At 35.0% G+C, this 25,197-nt stretch overlaps 1 protein-coding gene across 5 annotated transcripts in view; it reads right to left on the bottom strand.

Moving 5' to 3' along the window:
- The window catches only part of COBLL1 (cordon-bleu WH2 repeat protein like 1), a 165,425-nt gene that overhangs the window by 35,254 nt on the left and 104,974 nt on the right, over positions 1–25,197 (bottom strand). For all 5 annotated transcript variants that reach the window (XM_081242218.1, XM_081242219.1, XM_081242217.1 and 2 more), the window contains 5 exons: positions 13,615–13,816; positions 11,708–11,936; positions 10,873–10,911; positions 5,934–6,031; positions 5,586–5,822 (listed from right to left, as the gene is read on the bottom strand). In XM_081242218.1, coding sequence (XP_081098344.1) covers positions 5,586–5,822; positions 5,934–6,031; positions 10,873–10,911; positions 11,708–11,936; positions 13,615–13,816 — 805 coding nt within the window. The remainder of the gene's footprint in view (positions 1–5,585; positions 5,823–5,933; positions 6,032–10,872; positions 10,912–11,707; positions 11,937–13,614; positions 13,817–25,197) is intronic.

Below are 25,197 nucleotides of genomic sequence, written 5' to 3'. Positions count from 1 at the left end.
TTCACGGCTCAATTTTATTTACATGCATTATGTAATGCACACTACCTTTTAGTTATTAGTCCTTAAGCTTTCAATACAACCTTGCCAAAATTCTGGCTTTTTTGTAGAAGCTTAAGAAGAATATTGCCAAGAATTAGTTGGGCCAATTACTATAAAAGTAAATGTAAGCAATTTTTAAGTTATCCAAGTACTTCTGAAAATTTACCAGATCTACACATGAAATACTAAAACTTTATTGGATAGACATTCTCATTGTATATATCAATACTATACCTGACTGTGTGAAAGCTGTGGTTAAAAGTTTACTTATCAATTCTCTTGAACACCTATTATGTTACAGAATTTCTCTGTGAAACACAATTCCCAGCCTCTGGTTTGGAAGAAAAAAAAGGGGGGGAAATTTAACAATGCTATAAGCTTTAAACAATAAAATAACCTTAATGTTTATGTTTAGAGGATGGGGTACCCACCCCATAACATGTTATATCCATCAATGGAATATTTATTATGCAGCTTTTAAAAAGGGAAGCCCTTTATGTACTGATAAGGATATCAAAAATACATCATTCAGTATCAAAAAGTGAGGTATAACATAATGCATATAACATGTGACCATCTGAGAAAAAAGTCATATGTAGGTTGAATATTGGCTTGAGTATATATAGATTATGTCTGGAAGAATATACAAGAAACGGTTAGTGGTTGCCTCTGGGCATAAGAATTTGGCTAGAGGCAGGGTAGGAAAGGAGAATTTTCACTGTATTTTCCTTTTCATCTTTAGAAATATATATCATATGAATATACTACCTGCACATATACATAAATTAAAACAAAATAAAAAGGCACGAGAGACAAATTCAGAGAAAGTAAGATCACTCCATCTGATAAGGGGCTAATATCCAAAATATATAAAGAACTCACACAACTCAATAGCCAAAAAAAGCAATTAAAAAATGGGCAGAGGAACTGAATAAATATATTTCCAAAGAAGATTTACAAATGGTCAATAGGTACATGAAATGGTGTTTAACATCATTAATCATCAGGGAAGTACAAATCAAAATTACATTAAGATACCATCTCATACCTGTTATAATGGCTGTCATCAAGAATATAAGAGCTACGTGCTGGCAGAATGTGGAGAAAAGGGGATCCCTGTGCACTCTTAGTGGGGATGTAAATTGGTGCAGCCACTATGGAAAACAGTATGGAGGTCCATCAAATAATTAAAAATGGAACTACCACATGATCCAGGAATTGCACTTCTGGGTATGTATCCAAAGGAAATAAAAATAGGATACTGAAAAGATACCTGCACTCCCATGTTTACTGAACCATTATTCACAATAGCCAAGATACAGAAACAACCAAAGTGTCCATGTATGGATGAATGGACAAAGAAGATGTGATATGTTAAAAAATAAATATATGTGATACACACGTGTGCACACACACACACACAGAGGAATAATATTCATCCATGAGAAAGAAGGAAATCCTGCCCTTTGTGACAACATGGATGGACCTTGAGGGCATTACACTAAATGAAATAAGCCAGACAAAGAATGGCAAATACTGTATGGTATCACTTATATGTGGAATCTAAAAAAATCAAACTCATAGAAACAGAGAGTAGAAAAGGTGGCCTGGGGCTAGGTGGTCAGGGAAATAGCAATTGGTAAAAGAGGGCAAACTTTCAGCTATAAGATGAATAAGGTCTGAGGATCTAATGTAAAACATAGTGACTATAGTTGACAACATTGTATTATATAATTGAAATTCACTAAGAGAGTAGAACTTTAATATTCTTACCAAAAAAAAGATAATATGTGAAGTGATGGATATGTTAATTAAATAATGAGAATTTTTTCACAATGTATTTCAAATGACCACAATGTGTACTTTAAATAGCTTACAATTTTATTTGTCAATTATATGTCAATACAACTAGAAAGAAAGAGAGAAAGGGAGGGGAGGAGGGAGGGAGAGAGTGAGGGGAGGAGGGAGGGAGAGAGGGAGGGAGAGAGGGGGGAAGGAAGGAAGGAAGGAAGGAAGGAAGGAAGAAAGAAAGAAAGGAAGGAAGGAAGGAAGGAAAGAAGGAAGAAAGGAAGGGAGGGAGGGAGGAAAGCAGAGCCCTCCATACCCACCAAATTGTTATGCTGGTAGAGGACCTTGAATGCCTAGAAAATAACAGCCAGCTATCCAAAGTTTCTGAACTGGGAAGTGACAATTATAAAATATAAATGTGGCAGCTTGCCACATACTTTGTCTTCTGAAGACAAGAAGGGGCAAGACCTTCTCCTTACCCTCCTGGCCCTGGATTTCCCTGAGGCATGTTTTTAGCAGAGGGAATGGAAGAAAGGGACAAGGAGATATTGTGAAGGGAGACTGAATGAAGGGTTGGTCACTAATTGGATGTGAAAAGAAAAATAAAGAACATCAAAGATGATCTTGAGCTTTTCAATCTGAGAGGAAAAAAAGTGAGGTTGATTTTAAATACTTTGATTTCCAGGTAGTGATGAGTCAATAGGCAACCGTGAGTTCAAACTGCAAGTGGAACAATATTGGGATTGGAATACAAAGCTGACGTATTCATTTCATAGGGCTGCTGTAACAAATTGCCATGACTGGGCAACTTCAAACAATAGAAGTTTATTCTACCATAGTTCTGGAAGCTAGTAGCCTGAAATCAAGGTGTCAGCAGGGCCATATCCCTCAGAAGGCACTGGGAGAGAATCCTTCCTTGCCTTCTCCAGCTTCTGGTGGCTTCTGGCATTCTTTGGCTTGTGGCAGCACTACTGCAGTCTCCATCTCTGTCATCACATGGCCTGCTCCTTTGTGTCTTTGTGCCCATCTCCCCTCTTACACCGACACCAGTCATTGGATTTGAGCCCAACTTAAGTCCAGGATTATCTCATCTCTAGATCCTTGACTTGGATGTATCTTTTGGGGGGACACTATTCAAAACACTACAACAAAAAACTCATCAAAGAATAGATGTTTTCTCTGAAAGAGTAAATAGAGGCTAAGACCGTGGATTCAGGTAGCTCCAAATTTAGAAAATGGGTAAAGGAAGTGGTGGCAAAAAAAATAGAAGAAAGCTCAGATATAAGAAGAGAATTAGGACCAAGGAAGAGAGAAAGGACTTCCCTGGTGGTCCATTGGTTAAGACTCCATGCTTCTACTGTAGGGGGCACAGGTTCAATCCCTGGTCGGGGAACTAAGATCCCATATGCCACACGGCACAGCCCCCCCCAAAAAAAAATAAAGGAAGAAAGAAAAATCAAGACCAAAGGGTGATCTATTCCATCAAATATGACAAAGAACTTAAGAAAATAAGTGCTGGGATGCCTGGGAAGGGAAGAATTCATATGAGCATACACATGTACATGTACACATACCCCCACACACACAATCACACACAGAACCACAGCTTAATTGTTAAGAATTTTTGTAATGAATTTAAAAAAGTGGTTCTTCAGCTTCACTAGGGAAAAACAAATAATTCCAGGTCCTACTAAACAATACATCAAAGAACTATCCAGATGTTCAGATCAAAGGAAAAAATAACTAGAAAATTATATAAGGATGTCTAGTTTGCCAAAGGCAACATACTAAAAAAAAAAAAAAAAATAGTCCTTAACGTGGGGGCATCAACTGGTCGTAGAGCAGAGAGTGAGAATCAAAAGAAATGGCTTTTGTCGAGGTCACTGGTAGCATGGCCTAGAATTTTAAGAAGCTGACTGTTAGAAAGACAACATAGACCTCTTCAGGCTCCCAACACAAAGGACATTTACTGGAATAGATTGGATGAGGTCATCTGGAATAAAGGTTTGTGAGCAGGGGCTAAGATGTATTTCTATATAAAGAAAAAGACAGGCTTTGGTAATCACTCATGAGTATGATAAGTTATACTCTTACAGTGCAGTTTTATGGTAATTAAAAATATAAAACAATCCTGAAAGTGCTACCTTTTAAATGGTTCACTATGAAGAAATGCAAACTAGTTATGGCCACAAAATGAGGTCTCTGGAACCCTGACTTGGTCCTTGCCTCTCTCCTTGCTCAAGCTCTGTTTCTTGCGCATGCCCAGACTTGCCACAGCCCTGACATTCACCGCATCTTTCAACGGGATTCCACATGCTTTTTAAGGCTGAATCCAACTACCAAGCAGTTACCCTGGAAAATTCTGTAGTAAATGATTCTATCATTTGAAAAAATAACTATCCTCCTGATGGGCAAGGTGAGACTTTATACCACAACCATTAGACAAGAGACCCTTATAGAAATAAGAGACAGTTTAATAGATGATTTTCCAAATAACTACCGAGTTCCAACATTTTTTATGCTCATTTCTATCTAATCCAGTTGCTACTTTCTAAAGACACATATGAGAGCTTATCAATTACAATTAAAAACTATAGTTAAAATTTTTCTAAGGTTAAGGAAGTACAGAAATGTTTATTAGTTGGTTGAGAAGTGTTCATTTACTTGAGCACTGAATTTACTAAGCTTCCAAGGGGGAAATAAAACCCTTCAACTAGATACAAGAAAACTTCTCGGTTTCTCAAATACCTCAAAATAAAATTTGCTCTCAGAGTTACTTAAATCATTTGATTACAAGCAACAAAATGTATGGTCTCATGTTCAATCACATTTACTTAAAACTTCCTTGTAATTCACCTGAATAAAGCAAGGAATGTACAGACTTCATAGGCATGAAAACTTGTTTGCAAATGGATTTCTACAAAACAGCATGCTCCAGGAAAATTTGGGATTAAAGAGAGCAATAGGGAGAATGTTTGAGAAAAAGGTACACCTAGAACAGTGCCTTGAATATAAAAGTATGATAGTAACTACAATATATGCTATATAAAGACTCTTTTTTATTATAGAGTATTTATGTATCAGGCAGACACAAGGATTTCCCCCCCAAGAATCTCAGAGTCAGGTCAAGACCTGACTATATCTAGTTAGAAACCCACGAATGCAACATAAAAATTTGTTGCTGTTTAAAAAAAAAAGTGTTCAAAAGTAAGTATTTCGGGCTTCCCTGGTGGCGCAGTGGTTGAGAGTCTGCCTGCCGATGCAGGGGACACGGGTTCGTGCCCCGGTCCGGGAAGATCCCACATGCCACGGAGCGGCTGGGCCTGTGAGCCATGGCCGCTGAGCCTGCGCGTCCGGAGCCTGTGCTCCGCAACGGGAGAGGCCACAACAGTGAGAGGTCCGCATACTGCAAAAAAAAAAAAAAAAAAAAAAAGTATTTCCATTCCTAATACATGCATCAAGCAAGAACCTCCAGTTGGGCCTTGATAAACTAGGGTTTTAAGGTTTATGGATGATTTATTTGCTTGTATATAAAAGCTACTTCAAACTGACATATTTATTCTTTACTGCATTGCAGAACTCTACATATAGAATCTCTTCACAGTACCAATGTTATTAGTAACTAGTTATTCATCTTATTACATATTAGTAACTGTTACTATTAGCAGCCTATGTGGAAAAGGACAAGTTAGTTAAGAGGAAAAATGGATGGTCCCCTGCCCCATCCTAAAAATAAAAAACAAAACAAATTTACGTACCTCCTCTGTTTCATCCAGACTTGTGGATTTCACCATACAAGAAGCTGGCCTCTCCTGCATGTGAGCAAGGTCCTGGGGGGCTCTCTGCGACCCTGGCATTGGAGGCAGTGGAGCACGCCTCTTCTTGGGTGCATCGGATGGCAGGGTGTTTGAAATATACTGTTTGGTAATGGTATTGCTCCTTGTAAAAGTTGGACGATGCTTACTTACTAGAGGAGTTGCAGGGGCACTGGCGGTCTAATAAAGAATTGAAAAGCAAAATCTACAGGTAATTCCAAGACGAAAAGCACGTGCACTTAAAAACAGAGTAGAAGAATCTTATAAAATGCTACATAAGAAAATACATACTTGCTCCCGCTTTTTCTTACTGCGTTGAAAAAGGCTGAAAAACCCTTTATTTTCTTTATCCTTCATAAGGTCTAGGTTTTGTGATATTTGGCAGGACTCTAAAATAGAAGAAAAGCACCTTACTTTTGCTTGAGGGGTTGGTTATATGTTCACCTCCGAGGTGAACTATCCCTCAATTACTTTCCCTTGATAACTTTATCTAATGATAAAAGCTACTAATTATGCTCTACTATGAACCACACACTCTGCTCAGCACCTCATATTTTAATTAATTCTCAAAGCAACAAGCAAATTTAGTATTATTGTTCCTGTTCCACAGCAGAGGAAACTGAAGCGACTCGAGAGTCTGTGTTTTATCCATAACTACCAACATTTCAGAAGTAAAAAGGACACTTCGAATTAAATGAGATATAAAGTTGCTATCATACAGTTTGTCCCTTTGTTGATTTTGAATTATATATTTTGTCTCAGAGCTAAACTATTCTGAAATATTTAATTCTCCAAAACATGATTCATTATAATTACTCAGCATTCTGTTAAATGTTTTATAAACTTTATTTCTTTAATCCAGTGGTTCTGAACTGGTGTGATTTTGCGCGCACACACACGCACATCCCGCCAAAGACGTCTAACAAAGCCCAGGGACAATTTCGGTTGTCACAACTGGGGGAAGGGTGAAGAGAATGTGCTACTGGCATATACTGGGTACAGGCTAGTGATGCTGCTAAACAAACTACAATGCACAAGACAGCCCCCCAGAACAAAGAATTATCTGGCCCAAAATGTCAATAGTGCCGAAATTAAACCACAATTTAAGCAGAATGGCAAACGTCAAACCTCAAAGTTGTATAGGTAATATTTCATTTTCTAAAAAGTGTTTCCTAATGTCAACTGAAAGGGCCCAAAACAATGACAAACCCAGCAGTGCTGAGTCACCCTTGCCCAGACTGTCTCTAAATACCATTTCCCACTAAAAGGGACCATCTCAGGAGCCAATGTGATATGGTTTCTCCTGGCCAAAGTCAGGATAATTTGGGCATCATAAGAATATCTCAATAAATTGAAACATAGCACATATGTTTAATTCCATGAATTCATAATGATACTAAAAAAATAACTGATTCTCACTGTCCATTGTTTTAAAAATTGATTAAGGGAAAGAATCACACTTTTATCCTGTCTTTTCTGAATTAACTCTATCTAGGTAGACAAATAGCTGACATAGGGAAATCTTTTTTAGAAATATCTCAACTGATAATTAAAGGAATATTTGTAACAGATTATATTTATTTTCTAACTCCTAATTAACCAAGACATTGGCAATGATGTTCTCAGCAGCACTATTCACAATAGCCAAAAGATGCAAACAACTTAAATGTCCATCAACAGATGAATGGATAAAGAAGATGTGGTACATATATACAATGGAATACTACTCGACCATAAAAAGAATGAAACAATGCCATTTGCAGCAACATGGATGGACCTAGAGATTATCATACTAAGTGAAGTAAGTGAGGAAGAGAGAGACAAATACCATATGATATCACTTATATGTGGAATCTAAAATATGACACAAATGAATCCACCTATGAAACAGAAGCAGCCTCACAGACATAGAGAACAGACTTGTGGTTGCTGAGATGGGGGTGGGGAGGGGGAAGGATGGAGTGGGAGTTTGGAGTCAGTAGATGCAAACTATTATATATAGAGAATGTATAAACAACAAGGTCCTACTGTATAGCACAGGGAACTATATTTAATATCTTGTGATAAACCATAATGGAAAAGAATATAAAAAAGAATGTATGTATATGTATAACTGAATCACTTTGCTGTACAGCAGATATTAACACAACATTGTAAATCAACTATACTTCAGTTAAAAAAAAAGACATAGCAAAGATTATTGATGGCTAACATCAAAAAAAGATAACTTGTTATTACAGGTCTGTTAATGGAAATACACAATACCATTCATGAAATATTCTTACCAAAAATATCTCACCCAAATCTGATCAAGTCTCTAGATTTAACAATCAATTTATAGGAAGCAGAGGATAAAGAAACATGTTAAGTGGCACCACAGGATGCAATCAGCAAAATTCTGAATGTGGAAAACACCATAAGACAAATGACCTGGTTTCTTCAACAGATAAGTTGCAAATTTTAAAGAAAGAGAGAGAGAGACACAGGAGTGGGGATTTATAAATTTTAAAAACATTTCTCCTATGAAACACATACGGGTTTTATGGTAAACCACAGTATAATTTCAGTGACACTGGAGACAAAGTACTATATATTGACATTTGTGGGATATATCTGTAGAAGAACTTACAGCTCAATGTAAAGTCTCAAATACATAGCCCTTTCTTAGGAGTAAATGTATAGTCTTTTTATTTAAAGGAAATGTTTAAAAAATTAAATAAATTATGACAAAGTAGGAGTTATTCCATGGAAGCAAACACAGTTAACACCAATAAATACATTAATGCAATTTTCCTCAATAAGACACTAAAGGAGAACCATATTTCACAGATTAAAACTTCATAAATCTGATGCTTCAAATATTAAATAAGCACTATGCATGCTATACAATGCTGACAATGCTAACAATTAATAATAATAGACATGTGGACAGCACTTTGTGGTTAAAGATTTTTTCACAAGGCTAACTCACTCTTTAGAACAATCCTGTGAGGTAGGTGTCACAAGTTATTATTCTGATTCCTTTTTATAAGTTAGGGAATGTAAAGAATTGGAAGCAGATGGTACTATCTCATTACACATCTGAGGCCTTGGTGATGGTGACTAGAGAGTCTGAATAACTTGCACCAAGAGAAACAGACATTAAATAGTAGAACTGAATCCAGTATCCATTTAAAGATGATGTGTAATACCTCTGACTTTTTTTTTTTTAAGAAATGCTACTATTTCATTTTAAGATAGACTCCTCCACTAACTGAATGTAGATATACAATTAAATTTAGTTGGAACAGTAAATAGAAAGTTCACATGGTGGTGCAGTGCAATAACTATAACCAGAGTACTCATGTAGTTATTTTTGGTAAAGCAATTTCCAGGCATCTGGGCATCCTCTACTCTGGTTAACCCCTAAGTCTTCACCTAAAGCCCACTTTCAGGGATCACTACAAGTCAGAGTTAAACACTAAGACAAGGACTTGAGCTTACTTAGAAAAGCAACTCAAATACTGTAGTTTCCTATTTCCCAAAGAGAGGCTGTAAATAATTGCACACAAAGTTCTAAGCCTTCTGATAATATCAGACAAAATAAGGAGGCAGGAGCATTTACAACATTTGGATTGACCCTGTAGATTTTGACACTGTAAAAGGAGCTTCTTTTACATTTTCCTATTACAATCTCTTAAGATTATGTTCACAACATTTAATACTCTGCATAAACCACATACTTTTTTTTAGCTGGAGGGGATATTAGAAATCAATGCATTCAACACCTTCAAACTGAGGCCAACAAGATTATGGAATTTGCTTTCGGTTATGTATGTAGAGACTGGCAAAGTTAGAAGCAAAAGCCAAGTACAAGTAACAGAATGCTGTTGCTGGAAGAACCACAGGACACTTTTTCCTACCTCTAGATTATTATAGAAGTGGAGGGTGAGATTTGCACAAATAAAGCCATTTGCCCTATCAGTTTGCCAATGAGCTTAAAAGCTAATGTAGTGTCAGAATTAACATGCCTATCTTCTGATTATTAGCCAGTATATACTTTACAAACATAAGGATTTTCAACTCCTTTGATTAGGCTAGTCTTCATGACAGCCACTAAAAATAAATAATCACACAATTACTGATGTGGGCTTAATTCTTGGAATTGAGAGGCTCATTGTGTTATAAAAAAATTGGAAGTGGTAAAGAAAGAAGATTCCAATAATCCAATAATGTATAATGTGTACACTTTATTAAGTTGTTTTTAGTAGGGGGGTAATTATTATAGTAATCAATTATCTGAGCCTATCCTTTTTTAATGGGGAAACAGACTTCCAGACTTTATTATTAATGGCTAATTTTTAATAAAGTTTTCCTCTATGAAAGTAATACATTTCCATTAAAAAATTCTATAATATAAAGAAAAGAAGGATATATATAAAATAGACCTACTGTATAGCACAGGGACTCTACTCAATACTCTGTAATGACCTATATGGGAAAAGAATCTAAAAAAGAGTGGATATATGTATAACTGATTCACTTTGCTGTACACCTGAAAGTAACACAACCTTGTAAATCAAAAAATTTTTTTTAATAAAATAAAAACTTTAAAAAAAATAAAGAAAAGGAGGATGAAAAAAATTCATCCATAGCCCTACCACCTAAAGGTATCAACTCTTAAAATTTTTATGTATTTCTTTTCAGAAATTTCATGTAAAAGTTTTTTTTTAAAACATACTGTATTAAACATTTAAAAAGCTTTAAAAGGTGATTTTAGCATAAGCACTTTCCATGTTATTACAAAATATTCACAAACAATTTAATGGTTGCAAACATTTCCTATGATGAATATACTCTTATTATTCTGAATAACTGTTTCAAAAGAAATAATCTGAGACTCTTCCATGGAACCACCAAGTTATCAGTATATGTACACAATAAAGATCATAGCAACATCATTTTTTGTCTGAGAGTCAAGAATATGTTTTTGTTATTCTTAAGATGATATTAATTTTCAAACAATTATTGAAATGTAATTACTGAAATTAAATTCAGAAATCAAGGAAGGGGGCTTTAAACTATTTTTCAGGAAATAAAAACCAAAGATTTTCTAAATGAAAATCTTTTACAGAATGTACATATTAGTAATTATAAGAAAACAGGTAAAATTAGCAGCTTGTTTTCAAATTACCCAATAGAAATAGAGATTTCATGTTATAATCTGTTTCTACTGAATCATGTGTCTTACCTTGTAAAGATGACTTATTGAAGGCAGTAACAGAAGTGGCTACAGAAGGAGGGGGTAAAAGAGGGTAAATTGGCTGAAAAGATAATGTTTGTTCAAGTATAAAACATCAATGAGTTGAAATAGTCATCTATGGATTATTTAAAGCCACAATCTCAGGATAAAGTTTGAAGTTCTTTATACACAGAGGATGTAAGTAATCATTCTTCACTAAACTTTTATTTCTTCTAATAAAACAGATTTGTGTTGAATAAACTTGCATTTATCTATCAGACATCATAGAAACCAACATTATCTAAAGTTTCCAACTTTTAATACATTATTTCTATAGATTTACACCCCAAGCTTTTCCTATTTAGAAGATTTGTGTAAGTAGAATGATTCATTTTATAAGCCAGTTGATTTTCGGTGCTGAACTTAGAAAAAAATTTGTCAAGAAACTCCCAAATTTGAAAGATAATTAAGACTCAGACAAATCCATGGTGAGTCAATTCACACTTCTTTAGAACAACAATGACTTTATATGTAAACTTTAATTTTGTGTTTAAATCTTAAAACCACAAAGAATTAAGTTAAATTACAGCCCAAATATTCATAGGTAGATGGAAAGGTGTAAAATGTGGATGACAGCTAAGAATGACATGTTTTTATTCCAATTTGATTAACTAACTCAAGTTAAATTTTATTACATTTGGTTTTCTCTTCTTATTCCCAGTGACATGTATTGACTTTACTACAGGATCCATTAACGTGCCATTATGAACTTGAGAACACCTATACATAAACACAAAACATGCACATATATGCACCAGATGAATAACATGCAAAGTCTACTTACCTCTGCTGACATCCATGGCATATAATTCTCTTAGTCCCAGCTCATTAAGAGATTTTGTCAAGTCGAGGGGCTCCTGAGACTGATAGTCCTTCAATAATAGTGTATTTAATGGATCAAACTCACATTTGCTGCATATAACAGGGGCAAGTTCTTCAAGTGGTGCATGTGGGCTAACTCTCACTATTGTCTTCTGCGTTTTCTTAAAATTGATCACTACTCTCACAGTTTTCTGAAACACAGATTAAAGCCAGAGTTATACCATGATTTACTGAAACAAATTTTCTACAATGACATCTAGAACAATGAGATAATCTACAATTATATATTGGTACAATAAACAGTATTTTTCTACTTTTTTGTAAAATTTTCTTTTTGATTGTTACTTTCTAAATCCAAACCAGATTCTTAGAAATAGTTTGCTTATTAAGTAATCTAGATTAAATTCATAACTCTTGTAAAGTATTAAGTAGATTTAAATCCAAAAAGAAACATAAAAGCCTCATATCTAATCCTACAGATGTTTTTGCTGTATTCCATATAATATTTACTTTAAAATTAGCAAACATACATAATAATGGAATTATATATGTTTTATTCTATTTTTTTTTAGTTTAGAAATATTTATCTTTCTAATGGTCAGTTGTCTCAATGAAAAAAAGGGATATTTTAATTAAGACATTAACATTTTTGAACTCTTATTTGAGGTAAGATAAATGAGTTAATCCATTATAAAGAGCTTAACACAGTGTCTGGCACATTGTAAATTATCAATAAGTAAACATTAACTATTGTGACTACCTATTGTTGTTGTCACTATTATTATTTCTACTTTGGTTAATTTTAATATATTAGTAAAGAATATTATAGTCCTCATTTAAATATTTAATACTGCTAATTCAAAATTATTGAGAAGATTTTAAGCATCTCCACATTTTAATGTAACTGAATTAAATTCTATATGTAAATGGAATTTAGAAACATGTGACCATCTTAAGTGAAACCTACAGATTGCAGATCTTCAAAGTTTAACATGTATTCATAAAACTAAAATACCATATATAGTCCAATGTTATAGCATAAATAATACTATTTCCATTTAGATAAGTAGCATGTATATCTTCCTAGAAAATAGCCCAATATCCTGGTGAATATTTAATATTCATATTTTATAGAAAGCAAATGTTTTAGTATTGTCCAAAAAAGTTAATTTTTTGAAGAAAATATGAGAATGTATTACTCAAGTCATATGTAAATGAACTAATAATTTAATATGTAAACCTTTATATATTTTGTGAAGTTAAAAATGGTTAATATCATTCCTAATGAAAGAGTATTTCTAGAAACCCATAAACTTCTACCCCTGTTGCTTACAGAAAAAGAACAATTTTATCAATAAAGGAGAACTGATGATATTAGAATCACTGTAGTTAAAAATTTTTGCTTAAAATTCCTACATCACAGAAAACTGAGCCATCATGTAGCTCAAATTAACAATAATTTAAATAATTTACAACTACGGCTTACCAAGTACAGAGAAGCCAAAAAATTATTTAATAAATTCTTAAAGGAATTTGTATTAAAAGAGTATAAAACCTTTTTTTAATATAAATGCTTTTTAAAAGAGTAGCTTAAAATATAGTCATAATTGTCAGATTCTGATACTGTCATATAGATCACTTTAGAGCACCTAAAATCTGAAGTATTCCCCAAATTCTAGTTAATCCAAGGATAAACAACTAAGTGAATCCTAAACAAAGTGGCCCAGGAAAACACAATATCCATGTTTACGTCCAATTTGACCAGGAAAGGCAATTTTATTTCATTTGCAATGAGCTGCAGATAATGACAAAAAAAATCAACTTAGTATTTTAGCTGTAAGCTACCAAAATCTACAGTGAAAATCTTACCTCTGGTATTATAGGTGTAGGTTTTTTCTTATCCAAAATTTTTGGCTTTAAAATTACTTTTTCTACCTCCAACATTCCTATTGGTGTGTTTGGCTTAAATTTAATGGGGTTCTTTTCAGCTGACAGCAGATCAATTGTGTGACTTGATGGATTTAAGTGATACTGTGCACAGAGGAATATCAACAAGTCCATCATAGGTTTACTGTAAAACAAGAGTAATGCTGATCATAGAACAATTTCATTAACTGTTAAATTGATTGTTTCAAGTATTTTTCCTAAGGCCTCTTGTCCTCAGTAGATAAAACACAAGGCTGCAGAATACTATTTGTGAAAGCAGCTTAAAAATCTAACTACAAGATATTTAAGCAGGCAAAATTATAATAGTTTAAAACTTCTGAATAGTATTCAAGAGAGCTTGGATCCTTGTGTTGGTTTAAAAATTCTGTATATTTTATCTGCCAACTTGTCTTCATATCATAGATTTCAGTAGAAGGAAAAGCCCTTCCTTATCCAAAAGCAGTCACTTGGTTTAGCAGATGCTCCTTTACAATGTCATTTGGAATATGAGCAATCTTTAGCTTATAAACTGGTTCTCATAAGCATGAAGTATTATCACCCTTTGGGCTTTAGAAAGCATAGAAAGAATCTACATGGGGAAGCCCACAAATCCTAAAGAAAAGTGTCATACAGATTTCTTAATTCATTCAAACAGCATTTAATATTTTCTAGGCACTGGAGACACGGTACAACTGTTATGGCATACCTTCTCTCATAGATCTAATACTCTGCTAGATGGACTGGACCAAATGTCAGCAAACTACAGGTCAAAGTGGGCCCACAGCCTGTTTTTTGTAAATAAAGGTTTACTGGCACACAGCCATGCTCATTTGTTTACATAATCTCTAGGGCTACTTTTGTGTTACAATGGCAGCTTTGAGTAGATGTGACTGAAACTGTACGGCCCACAAAACCTAATATTTTTACTATCTGGTTCTTGACAGAAAAAGTTTATGGACTCTTGTGCTAGACAATGAAAAAATAACCAAGTAAATGTATGAGATAATTTTAAATAGTGATTAAGTGTTAAACACTAATGGTAATACAGAACCTATCTCTATAGGGAATTGTTAATCCAACTTGGGATTCAGAGACACTTCTTAATTTTTTGCTTCCCTTTCCACAGACTTCAACTGTTGACACAGACTTTTATTTCCATTCACAGCATCAACAGAACAGTGTGGTCTCCAATTCTTTTTCTTTTCTTTTTTTTTAAAATATCTTTATTGTAGTATAATTGCTTTACAATGGTGTGTTAGTTTCTGCTCCAATTCTTTCTTTTCTTTTTTTTCAATTTTTTTTACATCTTTATTGGAGTATAATTGCTTTACAATGGTGTGTTAGTTTCTGCTTTATAACAAAGTGAATCAATTATACATATACATATGTTCCCATCTCTCTTCCCTCTTGCGTCTCCCTCCCTCCCACCCTCCCTATCCCACCCCTCTTAACTGTCAGCCTTTAAGGAAAGCAGACCAAAAAATCTTTTGTATTATGTGCTTTCCTCAAACATCTGGAGATCCTAAGCTATTAGATTGTATATAAGACTGAGGCACTAAAACACTGTGTAAAAGTCCTATTTTCATGAACTGAGGTATATAGGTTGATGGGCTTAATTTGAGGGTAATCAGGCGGCCAGCTATTTTTTTTTTCCCAGTGGGAGGTATAACTATCAATAAAAAATAATTCTCCAATTTCTTGAGTAGATATATGAACCCAGCTACCAGTTTTTTAGAAAGTTGACAGGGAAATGAGGCTAAAAATCTCACTGTTCAGCATGCTATTTTTAATTTAGTAAGCTGTTTTCATATGCACCTCATTCCCAGTCTCCTAAGTGGAACTCCCAGGTATGTAGCCTCTCTGGTTCAACATTTTCAGACAGGCAGTGTCCTGCTGGGGAAGGATTAGTTGTCTGGCACTGTGTGGTCTTGAGGTCAAACACTTTATATAGATTTTCAAACCATCCCCTGGATTCAGACCCTACCTCACCCTCACCTTCTATGGTTGTTGCCCATTCTTAAGCCATTCCAGTTGATTTGGGAAAAAGGTATATTTCATAATAGTACACTCACCTCCCTTCTCTCTCCCACATACAAGTTGTACCCATTATACATATACCAAGAAAAATAAATAAATAAAAGACTAAGTCCCTCAGTAAAAAAATGTTCTCTGGAATATGTTTCAATACCCAAAATACATTTCCTATATCTTTATTAAATGCTTGCACAGTAATATTTATGAGTTTTATGTCCTTCTCTTGAGCTATCTAGTATGTTCATACATAAATTTTCTATAATTGCCCAAATTTTGGCTTTGGATAGTACATATTTAATTTCATTGAGAGAAAAACTAGCATAATGGTATTGTTGAAGTTCAATTTTTCGTAACATAGTACTCTATGATAGCAATTTGATTCTACGTACCAATTCTAGATTTGGAAAATGGTACTTATTTCCCTGATAGTAAATAAACTTAAGAAGGATTAGGTAATGCCTAGGAAAATACAATATAATTATAAATACAGTTAAGCTGGAAGAGGAGAGAATTTTCACTGCCAACTAAATGGAGAGCTGTCCACTGTGGTCTATGAGTAAATGGTGATATGTTCAGATTATATTTCTCTTTCTCTCTATACATAAATGTGCCAACTAATTCATGGAAAAATTCTAAACTTTACACTTCAAACATCTTTTACTTCTTAAATGTACAGTTCTTTAGAGTCTCTACCGGAAATATACACTAAAAGTTAACAAGACAGGGCTTCCCTGGTGGTGCAGTGGTTAAGAATCCACCTGCCAATGCAGGGGACAAGGGTTCGAGCCCTGGTCCGGGAGGAGCCCACATGCCACAACTACTGAAGCCCGCGAGACTGGATCCCATGCTCCGCAACAAGGGAATCCACCGCAGTGGGAAACCCGCGCACTGCAGTGAATAGTAGCCCCCGCTCGCCACAACTAGAGAAAGCCCACGCACAGCAACGAAGTCCCAATGCAGCCAAAAATAAATAAATTAAATTAATTAATTAATCAAAAAAAGAAAAAAGTTAACAAGACAAAAATAGTGATTAAAGTTTTGTTTTTGTTTTGTTAATCCCTATTTTTGTGCTACCATTTTTTTCATCACTTTATGTACAAACATATAAACCTTTAAGGAAAAAGATACTTTAAAATTTTTTAAAGACAATAATAATTTGACACTCTTATTTAAACCTTCTGATATGCCTTAATGAATTACTGTATTTCTATCTGTGATATGTAAATTTTCTAATTTAATAAAGGTGATGGATAATGGGCCAAGAATATTATAATTATGGCCTATTCCTTTAGTCAATATGGTCATCTATTATCTTTGCACACTATAGTATATATAGTATACTATATTATACTTTTTTTGTAGCAAAAACGTTGCATGCTGACTAGAACCTTTGAACTCACTGCCTAAATGTCTTCTAATAAACGACTCTTGGAAAGGCAAGTAAAAGTTACAGATCTTCTTTATAACCTTATTCTCTCATTCTATAATTACAGGTTCAACTTTTTATTCAATAATTCCAGAAGCCAATTTTGTCTGGAAAATATTCCTATTCCCAGGCAGATAAATGCAAAAGACCAGAAAGTTCTCTGACAGACAAAAATACAGATGGGTGTTTAATACTGCCTATGATAATGATATTTCAAATTTCTGGGGAAAGAACTGAATGTTCAATAACTGGTATTGGGGAAAATCTGATGAAAAAAAAAGCTATGTATCTACCTTATTTCTTACACTAAAGTAAGCCCAAGTGGACCAGCTATATAAATATGAGAATATAATTCTGGGCGGGGGGAACAGGGGGAACCAAAAAGAAATCCATCTTCATGTAGTTTATGTTCTAGAGCAGGGCTGTCCAATAGAACTTTCTGCAATGATAGAAATGCTCTGTATCTGTCCTGTCCAATACTGTGGCCACTCACTGCATGTAGCTACTGAGCATTTGAAATACATTGAGCTAGTGGACTAACAAACTGAATTTTTCATTTCACTTAAATTTAAATAGTTAAAACACACATGTGGTGAGTGGCCACTGTATTGGACAGAGTAGCTCTAGTGCACTGATTCTCAAGTGTGATTCACAAATCAGCAGCATCAGTGTTGCTGGGAACTTGTTAGAAATGCAAATTCTCAAGCCCCAGTCCAGATCATTGAATCAGAGACTCTGGGGGTGAAGCACAGGAATATGTGCTTTGACAAGCTCTCCAGCTGATTTTGACACATACTATAGTTTTCGAACCAGTGATCTGGAGAGAAGAGGATAAAGAAACAAGTAAATTATATAGTATACCAGATAATGATAAATGCCATGATGAAAGTAAGATAAGGAAGGAGATTAGAAAATGTCCTAACTGAAAAAATGACATTGGAAAAGAGACCTGAATGGAATGGGATACTGGGGAAAGAGTGTTCCAGGCATAGTTAACAAGTGCAAAGGCCCTGAGGCAGAAGTGTGCTCCACATGTTTAAAGAAAAACAGAAACCAGCCTGCTGGGGTAAAAACAGTAGACATGATATCAGAGTGATTTTCTTATAGATCTGGAAGGCCTGGTGAAGACTTGGGTTTTTATGAAGTGAGGTAGAAAACCACAAGAGGGTTCTGAGGAGTGATGGGATCTATTTTACATTTTTAAAGGATACTATTCTGATTGCTGTATTCACAGTAGCCTGAGGTTACAAAGCTATTGCAAAAATTTAGATGAGAGAAGGTGATAGCTTAGACTAGTCAGATTCCAGATATATTTCATAAGGAGGTGATAGGATTAAATCTAATGTGGGAAGAAAAGAGTAAGATGACACAAGAGACAGAAAGAGGAACCAGCCAGTGGGAAGAGGCCAGGATTGAAGGGACACTACCAAGTGGCAGCGTTGCTAAAAGGACTCCATAGAAGGCCTAAAATGCTCATTTAAGTTATTTGGTATGTGATATACTTACTAACATCTCCCTGGTGACCCGCAAACCATCGCTATGGTCCTGGTAGCTTTGAGAGGGGTTAAATCAAGGAGAGAAAGGACATTTCAAAAAGTAGAGACTGGAAAATAAGAATCCAAAAAAAGGATATAAAGTCCAAGCCAGAGGCGGCTCCAAGAACATAAACCCTTGGGAATTTACAATAATATTATAAAGGGTATTTATGGAACAGGGGTTCAGGCCAATCTTTCGGAGACCTCAAAGAGCAGAATGACCTAAAGATGTTATCTGGGTTCCATTTATACCTAGATGTGAACTCCCCTCTAGCAGGACCACCTCTTAGCAGACTTTCTTCCCAGGACCTAATACAATGTAGGTCAGGGTCATTTAATGTGAATTTATAGGAACCAATGATTATTTATCTCTTAGGTAATTTTGCTTAAACATCCATGAGTTCAAACACATAGCAGATAATAGCATTTGAAATTTCTGTTCAGTGTCTGATGTATGAAAAGATGAAATTGTTGAAAGGAGATTCACATGCTTTAAAAAAACCCCACATAGGTGAGAAAGCTGTTTTGCTTTTTGTTTTTTAATTAACAAACTTGACTAGTAGCATTGTTGTGTCTAAAGCCAGTACATCTTTACACAGAAGTGGGGTATAAGCATTAAGTTGGGCTAAGACCTTATCCGAAAACAGCCTCAGACCAGTTCAATTGCTTGAAATATTTAATTGAAAGCTCAGCATTTGGCACCAAAAGCACAGAAGAGATGACCCTGACCTAGCGGATTCTGAGGGTGGGAATTACTGACTGGCTCTACCATAAAGGAGCTATAACACTATAAAGGCAGGACATTAACTTTTAAGCAGGCCCTGCATGCAATGGGGCTGCTTTGGGGATTAACTAGTCACAAAGTGCTCCCACAGAAAATGAAACCATCTCTTGAGTATAGTTTAGAATTATCCACCTGAATGCCAAGTTACTTCTACCAAAAACAAGAATTTTGGTTTGAGGATAATTATCCTAAGCTGATGCACCTAACAGCAGTTGGCAAAAAGGTTTAAGCACGTGATCACCACAGGAAGGATGCTTGTTCTCCTGTTTTGCTAAGGTAGGAGCACATGCCAGCAGTCTACCTGAAGCCCAAGCCAAATAATTAAAAGTTGAAAAGGATTGGCTGAATTTGTTCATTACTTCCTCATTCAAATAAGAATCAGTCTTTTCCTCCTCTATACTACCACATTACTTTCAATTTTGGTTTATTATTTAAGAGTCTGCTTTGCATTATTTACAGATTTTTTTCTCTTATGACTGCCTAGAGGGCCGATTTAAAAAAAAAAAAACTCTTTAGAAACTCTTCTTTGAAATGGAAGAAATCCCTATGAGATTTCCCACTCCTTATAAAAACAAACAATCCCTTGCATTAATTTCATACTTATTATCTCATTTGAGCTCACAACCACCACAAAAGCTACTCCCACTTTACAAATGAAAAAATTGTGGTTTGAGAAGTTACATGAACAGATTATGAGAAGTATAAATAGAATTAGGGTGCAGTCAGGATCAAAATGTCCTGACTCCTAATCCAGCCACATTTTAGCCTCATGATTCCATGAATCAGGATTCAGGACAGGGTGGATGGTTTGCAACAGACTATCTGCTATCTGCTGCAGTTTTACTTCATAGATTGATGGCATCACTAAATTACCCCCTAAAATCCTCCAGTGACCCTTCCTGCATTCATGACACATATTAAGGGTAATCTTGTCCTAGTTTTACTACCTGCTAGATAAGACAAGACTTCCCATTTTTGTGTTTTTAAGATCCACTTGGATATCAAAAATGAAAGTCATGATTCGCCAAAGAGCTTTCAGATCAGCTCCAACAACTATGTAGGTGAATTTCCAAACCCTAGAGGTGCTTAAACAAAGTCACTTACCAATAGGGTTGCAATGAAATTTATCATCCAATCTGGACACCTGAGATCAAAAGAGGGGCACTATTAGTAATTACTCGGGGATAATAGGTACAAACAGGGACTGTCATAGGAAAATGAAGATGCATGGTGATAAGTCTTTTTTATGACTAGATGGATTTCAAGCATCTGATAAGGGGTTGAACCCGAATGAGTAAGATTCTTCCTTAGTATGATTCTTTAAATCTACCCCAGTATCTAATAAGGTATTTTACCCATTCTCGATACATGCTCAAAACTGAGTTGAGTTGAATTGGTTCCAGCTGTCCCTTACAAATGCATACCAACAACCCAATTAAACTTACCAAAAACAGTATAGGAACTTTTAAAACATTCTCCATTGTTACTGAGGTTTATTTATCTTAAGCTAAGCCACCTCGTTTAGTAATGAGTTCAGGAATGAAGCTAACCCACCTAATTCGGAATGAGTTCAGGAATGCTCTCTAAGTATGCTTGTGTGCATGAAATGAAGTGGATCAGGTACATAAAACAAATAACCTAATCTCAAAGTTGAGAGTGCTTACTGAATTATGCAATAGGAAACATTTTGAAGAAAGTAACACACAATTTAAATTTGAAGACAATTATAGATCAGGGTAGTATTAAATTGATAAAAGGTCTTATATCAAATACTAAAAACAGATATTTCTCAAAGCAAAAAAAAAAAGTTGAAATTCTCCACTTTAAACTCTACTTGGTCATTTATTTTGGATATTATATTCGAAGCTAATTATAAACAATTACCTTTATAAAAACTGTGATTTAGGAACATACCTATTAAACATACATACGCATCCCTTATAAAAAGAGAAATACCACAAATATATCTCACTGCAATTGGGACAATTCAAATATGGGCAAAGGATAAGATTAAATGTTATTGACATGGAAGTTAGAAATTATTAACTGAAAAAAAAAGGCAAGTTACAAGATAGCATGTACAATATGATGTCATATTGGCAAAAGAGGAAAAGGTTCCTATATAGGTATATGTGTAGATATACAATTCTGAGTGTGTGTGCTGTATGTCTATGTATATGTCTGTGTGAGTAAAAGGTTATATACCACAATGTTAGTAACTGTAATCTTTCTCCTTAATAATGACATGTTGTTTTAAGTATTTTTTCTGGCTTATCTGTCTTTTCCTACTTTCTGTAAGGCCCAACCACTGCATTTATAGTCAGAAAAAATTAAAAGTAAAATTAGAAGGGTCATTGTTATAAGGTATAGATGCCAGGAAAGGAAAGGGATGAGGGTGGCCCTCCTAGGACTTGGAGGGCATTTGTTAGTATTCTGTCACTGTTTCTCAAACCAGGAGAGCGATCAGCCAACAGAGGCTTATGTGCTGCCTGGCTCAGGGCAGTGGGGGAGTGCCAAAGCCTGAAGTACAGGATTCCAACTAGGTAGAAACTCAGGCAGGACTGTTACACTTAAATAACTTAACAGCTAAAATTCCAACATTTATTTTAAGGAGGTACAATTGAAAAAGTATCTAAACCAACATTTAAAGCATCCTGATGGAGTTTAATATGATTATGCCATGCAACAGATTTTTAGCAGTATGTTTTTGAAATCTATTACCCTATTATATAATGTATTCATCACACATCTGTCATATCTGTCATTTGACATTTTTCAATAAATATAAGAATGATATGAAATTCTGAAACTCTTCTGCGATCCATACTGTTCGTTGTATTACTGTTTTTTTTTTTTTTTTTTTTGGAGAGGGGTGAGTTAAACAAAATTGACCCACATTGATCCAGTAATTTCTTGTCGTTTTTCATAGTCTAATTTTTTCCAATAGGTGGCACTGTAGTCCATGTAAACTCTCCTGAGCTAGTTCTCTGACCCACCCAGTGCCCTTCAAAACTCTAGTCTTAAAGGCCAGAGATGTGAGGTGACTTGCTTGACATCACATAGCAAGTTATGTAATAAACTGTAGAGCCTGAGATTTCTAACTTCAAGTTCTATGCTTTCTTTGTGTTTTCATTCTTGGTATTCTAAGATTTGCTCAGATCAAAGCAAATTCCTATTTATGGTATTCAGGTCATAAAATATCGTAAGTAACAGGAAAGAGAGGATGCTAACATACCCATAGAATGCTCTCCCTATAGGCTAACAAAGAGGGTTAATGTCAATCTTTTATCAAATTCCCAAATGAAAACGGCTTTTAAAGTGTCCCCAGATGGGCTTCCCTGGTGGCGCAGTGGTTGAGAGTCCGCCTGCCAGTGCAGGGGACGCGGGTTCGCGCCCTGGTCTGGGAGGATCCCACGTGCCGTGGAGCGGCTGGGCCCGTGAGCCATGGCCGCTGAGCCTGCGCGTCCGGAGCCTGTGCTCCGCAACGGAAGAGGCCACACAGTGAAAGGCCCGCGTACAGAATTAAAAAAAAAAAAAAAAAAAAAAAAATACTAAAGTGTCCCCAGAGAAGGAGGAAAAAGGAAAAATACTTATTCAGTGAGAATGACACCTGACTATAAGGTAAGGACCTACAGTGATGTACAAACATACCCACATATTTCCTTTTTCTCTGTAGTGTCTATGCCAGTTTAGCCTATAAACTCACTTTCATTAAAAATTAACTTTTCCCAAGTACTGGTAGACACCACCACTTATGCTATTGCATAGTGTGGTACCTTCTGAGGAGCACAGCCCCTAGGCAGCTTGCCTCTAACAGTAGTATTCTTTAATGCTCACTTTTAATAAGGCACAGAGCTGCTTTGCCTGGTGAAAAAGGTTGTTTACTTGACCAGCACACACAGATACAAACACACACACACACACACACACACACACACAGAGATATATATACACATATACATACACATATACCTGTACTTCTTCCTTCAATCCAATCATTCGTAATAAAAGGACACACAGAAATGCCCAAGAGTTTTCAGGCTGCCACTCAGCCATCTTCAGTGTAAGTCAAGGATCGCAAAGGCAAGATAACAGACATTGGGTGACTTTTGGTCACTAAAGAGGCAATATCACTAAGCTCTGGTACCAAAAGATTGGTAAGCCTGCAGAAGGCTCCTAACCTGCTTCAGGATAACAAGTTTTTAGTTTGCCCCTGAGCATAAAGTCTATTACCACCTCCAATCTTATTGTGTTCCTTAATCCGAATAAGCTCCTTGGTGAAAAATCAATGTACAAACAAGTGCATTCTTCTGAAAATAATGCTGTGTGTTACATTCTCGAAAATGAAACATTCTGAGCATATCTCTGCATGAATTGTATAAGAAGAGAGGGGAACTTTCTAAAAATCTTCTCCAAGAATACATTTTGAGAAGCAAAACTTTTCTGAACAGTTAAATGAAGCATATGATAAGTTTCTAAATATTTATTCCAGGCTCATATTGATATTATTCTCCAAAGGAAATATATAAATAAATAATACTATCAAAATAAATATAATATACAAAGAATATTTAGACAAATTGAGAAGAGATGGTCTCAAAAAATTAAATTAGAGATCCTTCACAGTAACATATGGAACTCTGATTTAGCTAAGAAAACCTTATGCCCTTAAACTTATTTAAAATGATTCTTCTGTAGTCCCCCACTAAATTCCTGTATCATTTTGTTGAAAATTTTCCTATTCCATTTATGGTAACAAAGCCCAGAAGAAATTTAAGTTATCTATGTCGTGGGTCTTCACATAGGTAGCTAACATTTTTCAGAAATAGAATAAATTTTTCTATTTGTACATTTTTGTTTTTGTTGTTATTGTTAAACGTTGGTTTTTGGTTTTGTTTTTTTAAATAATGGGCCAGCAGTTGCTGTAACCTTCAAGATACCCCAAATCACACTCTTAAGATATCCTGAATCGCCTTCTAAAATATCTGGAATCACTCCTGAGAGATCCAGAATCATACTCCTGAAATATTCAGAATCACACAACCAATTTTAATTATAAACATTTAACATAAAAAAAAGTTAGTCATAGTGTCTACAATTTGAGTCATTCCTGAGTGATAAAACTATTAGGAACAAAGTCTCAAAATCAAATCCCCTAGTAAAAACACTGATATAAAACAAATTCTACTCTCAGAAAAGTTTTTCAGCCCCAAAAGTTAAAGTTTTGTTTAAATTTTTCAAACAAAATTTAAAAAGCAATCAGAATTTGGGGCATTCTTGCCTTACTCTCTACCTGAGGAAATATATTTAAGAGATTCTGAGAAAGCTACTGGGACCCATCCAAATGCCTCTTCAAGACACCATTTAAGTTGCTACCTCCATCAACATATAAGATTTAGGGAGACAATATGCTGAATTTACTAAATGCCTACTACATTGCAAGAAACTGTAAAAAAAAAAAAAAAAAGAAAAAAGAAAAGAAAAGAAAAGAAAAAGAAAGAAAGAAAAAAAATAAACTGTGCTAAGCACCAAGAAGAAAAGTCATGATACCTGCATGGATCTTATGGTTTATTTAAGAAGATAAGATACACATATAAATTATAGCATAGGACAATGTATGATTGTCCTATCAATGGTATAAAGTGTCAGAAGAGTTTGGAAATCAGAGGTAATAGTTCATTCTGGGGAGATCAGGGAGCCTTTAAATCAAAAGTGTCACTTGAACTACATTAACTGGATAAAATGTG

The sequence above is a fragment of the Mesoplodon bidens genome (genome assembly GCF_964165515.1).
Source record: "Mesoplodon bidens genome assembly, chromosome: 8".
NCBI classification, from domain to species: domain Eukaryota; kingdom Metazoa; phylum Chordata; class Mammalia; order Artiodactyla; family Ziphiidae; genus Mesoplodon; species Mesoplodon bidens.
The sequence above is the reverse complement of the archived record's forward strand: the minus strand, read 5'-3'. Positions and strand labels throughout refer to the sequence as shown.